General features: G+C 40.8%; 1 protein-coding gene across 1 annotated transcript in view; it reads left to right on the forward strand.

Moving 5' to 3' along the window:
- Positions 1-5,238, forward strand: part of LOC118830320 (olfactory receptor 7A17-like) — a 57,592-nt gene extending 52,354 nt beyond the window's left edge. The window contains exons 2-3 of the mRNA XM_036737299.1: positions 4,296-4,746; positions 5,032-5,238. Of these exons, the coding sequence (XP_036593194.1) occupies positions 4,296-4,746; positions 5,032-5,238 (658 nt within the window). The remainder of the gene's footprint in view (positions 1-4,295; positions 4,747-5,031) is intronic.
- Positions 5,239-6,744: the final 1,506 nt, after the last annotated feature.

Genomic DNA, 6,744 nt, shown 5'->3' on the forward strand with positions numbered 1-6,744 from the left:
ATCCCTTAATTTCCTTTTATTTCTTTTAGATATCTTCCCTTCATCTTCAACTCACCCTGTGTCTGCTCTCTCTCTTTTACATATATATAAAAACACACATATATATATACACATACATACATATACACATAGATATATACATACATACACATTCACTTATATATACATAAACATATATATATATGCATATTCCCTTCAGCTACCCTAATACTGAGGTCTCATGAATCATACATGTCATCTTTCCATGTAGGAATGTAAACAAAACAGTTCAACTTTAGTAAGTCCCTTGCAATTTCTGTTTCTTCTTTTCATGCTTCTCTTGATTCTTGTGTTTGAAAGTCAAATTTTCTATTCAGTTCTGGTCTTTTCACTGAGAAAGCTTGAAAGTCCTCTATTTTATTGAAAGTCCATATTTTGCCTTGGAGCATGATACTCAGTTTTGCTGGGTAGGTGATTCTAGGTTTTAATCCTAGCTCCATTGACCTCCGGAATATCGTATTCCAAGCCCTTCGATCTCTTAATGTAGAAGCTGCCAGATCTGGGGTTATTCTGATTGGGTTTCCACAATACTCAAATTGTTTCTTTCTGGCTGCTTGCAGTACTTTCTCCTTGATCTGGGAGCTCTGGAATTTGGCAACAATATTCCTAGGAGATTTCTTTTTGGGATCTATTTGAGGAGGCGATCGATGGATTCTTTCAATTTCTATTTTGCCCTGTGGCTCTAGAATATCAGGGCAGTTCTCCTTGATAATTTCTTGAAAGATGGTTATCTAGGCTCTTTTTTGATCATGGCTTTCAGGTAGTCCAATAATTTTTAAATGATCTCTCCTGGATCTATTTTCCAGGTCAGTGGTTTTTCCAAGGAGATATTTCACATTGTCTTCCATTTTTTCATTCCTTTGGTTCTGTTTTATAATATCCTGATTTCTCATCAAGTCACTAGCTTCCACTTGCTCCAATCTAATTTTTAAAGTAGTATTTTCTTCAGTGGTCTTTTGGACCTCCTTTTCCATTTGGCTAATTCTGCCTTTCAAGGCATTCTTCTCCTCATTGGCTTTTTGGAGCTCTTTTGCCATTTGAGTTAATCTATTTTTTAAGGTGTTGTTTTCTTCAGTGTATTTTTCAGTATTTTTTTGGGTCTCCTTTAGCAAGCCATTGACTTGTTTTTCATGGTTTTCTCGCATCCTTCTCATTTCTCTTCCCAATTTTTCCTCTACTTCTCTAACTTGCTTTTCCAAATCCTTTTTGAGCTCTTCCATGGCCTGGGACCAGTTCATGTTTTTCTTGGAGGCTTTTGTTGTAGGCTCTATGACTTTGTTGTCTTCTTGAGGCTGTATGTTTTGGTCTTCTTTGTCACCAAAGAAAGAATCTAAAGTCTGAGACTGAATCTGAGTGCGTTGTCGCTGCCTGGCCATATTCCCAACCAACTAACTTGACCCTTGAGTTTTTCAGTGGGGTATGACTGCTTGTAGACTAACGAGTTCTATGTTCCACATTTGGGGGGGAGGTGCCAGCTCTGTCACACCAGCACTACTCCTTCCCCAAGAACCCCCAGCCTGGGCAGGGCTTAGATCTTCAGCAGGCCGTGCACTCTTGCTCTGATCCGCCACTTAATTCCTCCCACCAGGTGGGCCTGGGGCCAGAAGCAGCAACAGCTGTAGCTGCCCCACCTCCGCTGCCCCCGGGGCTGGAAGCCAAACTGCGAACTCCTTCCACTCCCACAGCTTTTCCCACTAACCTTCTCCGCAGTCTTTGGTGTTTGTGGGTTGAGAAGTCTCATAACTGCCACAGCTCACATATTCAGGGCGCTAGGGGCCCCATCTGCCCGACTCCAAGTTTGGTTGCTCCACTCTGCTCAAGCTGGGCTCTGCTCCACTCCGTTCCCAGCTCCCAGCTCCCAGCTCCGTGTGGGATAGACCTCACCCAGAGACCATCCAGGCTGTCCTGGGCTGGAGCCCTGCTTCCCTCTGCTGTTCTGTGGGTTCTGCCATTCTAGAATTGGTCCAGAGCCATTTTTATAGGTTTTTGGAGGGACTCAATATGGAGCTCACACTAGTCCCTGCTTATCAGCTGCCATCTTGGCTCTGCCCCTATTTTTACTAATTTAAAACAAGAATTTACAAAAAATCACAACTTCTTAACTTTTCTGTTCCTAATAGATATTTAAAAAGAAAATATTTCAAAGAAAAATACATTAACACAAATAATACATATTAGGATCACTTAAGCATAACAATTTTTCTATAAATCAAATTTAACTCACTTCTTCCTTCTGTGTATGATAGGGTTGGGAATTACCTGTTGGAAAGTCATGGTAGGAATTCTTCTGTACTTCTTTTGGAAGGGTGAAAAAGGAGGGAAGGAAAGAATGAGTAATTTTTCCCCAATCCTCTCAGTTGAAGAGATTCTATGTATAGGTTTCTGATCAAACAGAAACTTGGGCTTCATAGAAAAGTTTGGGTGCATGGCCCATGAAAAGAGGGTGTGGTGGGATAGCATAGTGGAACATAGATCAACTCAAAATCAATAGATAAATCACATTGGTGGAAGCTTATAACTTTATAAGTATTAGATAACTATACCCAAACAACTCAGGGCTACCCCTAGAACCCTGAGGGAAAAGATAGTTGTTGTCCTCTAGGTACACAACTTGCTGGTCTGAGTGTGGGTTAGGAGAATAACCTCAGAGCATATTCTACACATATGAAAAAGACTTGGGGATCTTAGCAGAGGATAAGCTAAGTATGAATCAGCACAGACCTCCTTTGGCCTGGGCATGATAACCTTCCTAGACTGAATAGCCCCATTTAAACCTGCATCTGTCTTCCATCTACAGTATTGTTAGCTTGGGCCGTGTGCTCCACTGAGGTTTTTTCCTTTTCAAAACCACATGCATCATAGGAAAGGAAAATAAAACATACTGTGAGCTGGGATAGGCTTTAGAATGCAGAATATCTGAGTTTCAAGAGACTAGAGAACAGGAGTCAGAACTGGAATGTGTCATTGCCTGGAGCTCCCAAAACCCTTTCAAGGCTGATGGAGCAGAGAGTCAGAGAGATGCCCTTTCATTTATACAGACCTAGGCTATTACAGGGAAGCCTTAGCAACACAGGCTCACCAAATACTGAAAGGCTGATCCCATCTACTGCCAGTTATGTGTAGCTATAGAATATGAGGAAGGGAAAAACACACAAGCCCCTCATTGCACCTTCCCCCAATACACAAGACCATTATTCAGTTGAGAATGACCTGGAGGTTTCCAGTGAACTGTAAGCTCACTATGAATCAGCAGTGATATGGCAGACAAAATAAACTAAAGAAAACTTAGCCTACATCAAAGGAGATATAGCTTCCAATAAGAAGGAAGTGATCATCCCATTGTCTTTGACCATATTCTGACCTCATCTGAAATTCTGTGTTTAGTTCTAGGTGCCACAACTTAGAAAGGACATTGATGATCTGGAGAGGATGCAAGGGAGAGCAACCAGGATGGTGAAGGGCCTATGTAGTCAAGCTGAAGGAACTTGAGTTTCTTGAACTAAAGGAGAGAAAACATATGTAATATGGGCTGTCTTCATATATGTAAAAGGATATTATGTGAGAGAGAAAAGAGATTTGTTCTGCAAGAACTCAGAGGGTAGATTGAGAGCATTGGATAGAACTAGAAAACAGTCATATTTTGGCTCAACAGAAAGGAAAGTAGGAGCAAACCCAGAATGGAATAAGCTCCCTCAGGAAGGTGAGAGTTTTCCCTTCCATGGAGGTCTTCAAGAAAAGGCCAGATGCCCACCTACTGAGTATATTTTGGTGCCAAGATTTTTATGGGGTGCATTTTTGTCTCATGTGTCCTAGGAGGCCCCTTCCATTTCCAGTGATTTTATGATGGCCCAAATCCTCAGTCATACCAGATCACTGTCCTCTCCCTCTGCTATTGGCTGCATTGGACCTGCCCTGTCCATGGTATGCCCTTCTTTATCCTAGTGCTCAATGATCGTTGACACTTAGAGCAAATTCGAGATGGGATTCATAAAATGTTCATTTCTAAATTTGGTTGTGTTTCGAAGACTGTCCAAACTGCAAGGAATATTAGAAGTCATTAGGTCCAAGTCTTTTGTCTTCCATTGAGGTGGAATGTGGAAATAGTGACCTGTCCAAGACCACAAAGATAATAAGTGGCAGAGACAGAACAGAAAGAGAAAATTGTAAGTCAGAGCCTGGTCAGAGTCAAAGTTCTTTCCATTTCATATACAAGTCATGTCATGTTCTTCTCATTTCTTTCTCAACAGAAAATTCAGCCCCATGGTACCAGGAAACAAAACACAATTCATTGAATTTATCCTACTGGGATTTTCTGAGAAATCAGATCAGCACAGGCCACTCTTTGGGCTGTTTTTGGGCATATATTTTGTCACAGTGGTTGGAAACCTGCTCATAATGTTAGCCATTGGCTCTGACTCTCACCTCCACACTCCCATGTACTTCTTCCTTTCCAACTTGTCCTTTGCAGATATCTGTGTGATATCTACCACAGTCCCCAAGATGTTGGTGAGTTTCTTGACACAAAATAAGACCATCCCCTATGGTGACTGTCTTGCCCAGATGTATTTCTTTATGTTTTTTGTTACTTTGGAAAATTTCCTCCTCACTGCAATGGCCTATGACCGTTTTGTAGCTATCTGTCACCCTCTACGCTACACAGCCATCATGAGCTCTCAGCTCTGTGGGCAGCTGGTGCTGCTCTCCTGGATAATAAGCTTTCTGGACTCCCTCCTTCATTGTCTGATGGTAACACGGCTTTCCTTCTGTAGAGACTATGAAATTCAGCATTTCTTTTGTGATCTCGCTAAAGTTCTAAAACTATCTTGTTCTGACACTCTCATCAATTATGCCTTGCTATATATTGTTACTGGACTGCTGGGTATTCTCCCCCTCACAGGGATACTTTTCTCTTATATTCAGATCTGTTCTTCCATTTTGAAAATCCCATCTGCTCAGGGTAAGTATAAAGCCTTTTCTACCTGTGGATCTCACCTCTCTGTTGTTTCCTTATTCTATGGCACAGGATTTGGGGTATATTTGAGTTCCTCTGCTACCCACTCTTCCTGGAAGAGCCCAGTTGCCTCAGCAATGTATACTGTGGTCACCCCCATGTTGAACCCTTTCATCTATACACTAAGGAATAAGGACATAAAAGATGTCCTTAGGAGGCTCATTAGCAGAATAGCCTCCTCTCAGTGATGGGGCTAGCTCCTGCTCCTTGGAATAAAACACTGGTACTTCTGAGGAGATATTGGGAGACAGAAATGTTGGATTCCTCAATTCTCTCCCCTACTCAAATCCATCCTTCATTTAGCCACTAAAATGATTTTCCTAAAGTACACCCCTCCAAAGCAATGAATTCCAAGGATTCCCTATTGCCTCCAGGATCAAATACAAATTCCTTGGTTTTACATTCAAATCTCTTCATAGTTTTGCCCTACCTTTCCAGTTTTCTAATACCTTACTCCATACCACATATTCTTACATCCAGTGAGCCTCTTTGCTGTTCCATGAACAAGACACTCTATTTCTTGGCTCTGGGTATCTTCTCAGGCTGTTCCTTATGTCTGGAATGCTCTGTCTACTTAACTCTATCTTCTGCCTTCTTTTGTTTCACTTAAGTCGCAAATTTAAAAAACAATCTCATTTTTACTGGAAGCCTTTCCCAATCCCTCTTAATCCTAGTCCCTTCTTTCTGTTAATGATTTCCTATTAATCATGTATAAATCTTGTTTGTATATATTTGTTTGCATGTTGTCTCCCCCATTAAATTCTGAAATCCCTAAGGTCAGGGACTTTTTGCCTCGTTTTGTATTCCCAAAACTTAACAAAGTGTCTGGCACATATTAGGTGCTTAATAAATGATGGTTGATGAATATCAAGGTCCCTACCTTACCGGCTCATTCTGTTCTAGTTAACTATAAATGACCTTGATCTTAGTCTTTATCATCTCAATTTCTGGTGTTTCCACCATAATTATATCTGATTGAACACCTCCTGCTTCCTCATGACATTTTCCAGCTCAAAAGAGTGCTGGTAATTGAGTGAAAAAGAAGGGATTTTGTCCTCAGCCTAGCATTATAAGCTCTATGCCCTTGGCTAAGTCACTTAATATCTTTATCCCTCAGTTTCATCATTTCTGAAATGGGAGTGGAAGACCTGCCCTGACTACCTGAAATGTTTTGTTCTCTGTACATCAAATCAAATATTGTTTGTGAAAGTGTTTTGTAAACTGTGGAATATTATATAGCTGCAGAAAAGAAAAAAATTAGAAAAATCAATATGGGATTTCATCATTTGGAGTCTAGGTGCCAGTTCCTCCGTGTCTTCATAGATGGTCATTATGAGTTGTGGTAGTTTTAAAAAATTCATCACATGGTAGCCAACCCTCTCATGATGAACCTCTTTGTTCTTTGCCTGATGCCATAGAAAAGTGTTTCTACTTTAGTTGGACCTGGAAAAACTGGAGCTTCTTTGATGATCTTCTCTGTCCTTTCCTTGATGCCAAAGATAAAATCTTTCTACTTTAGTTGGACCTGGAAGAACTAGAGCTCTGATAACATAGCCTCTGAGAAAATATAATCAGTTCCATTTGACAATGAGACATTGAATGGGCACATCTGTTCAAAATCCAATTGCTTTGCTGATCATCTTTATAATAGTTACCCCCAAACATGGACCTGACCATTTCACTACTTTGCTTAA

This window comes from Trichosurus vulpecula, chromosome 1, assembly GCF_011100635.1.
Source record: "Trichosurus vulpecula isolate mTriVul1 chromosome 1, mTriVul1.pri, whole genome shotgun sequence".
In the NCBI taxonomy this organism is placed as follows: Eukaryota; Metazoa; Chordata; class Mammalia; order Diprotodontia; family Phalangeridae; genus Trichosurus; species Trichosurus vulpecula.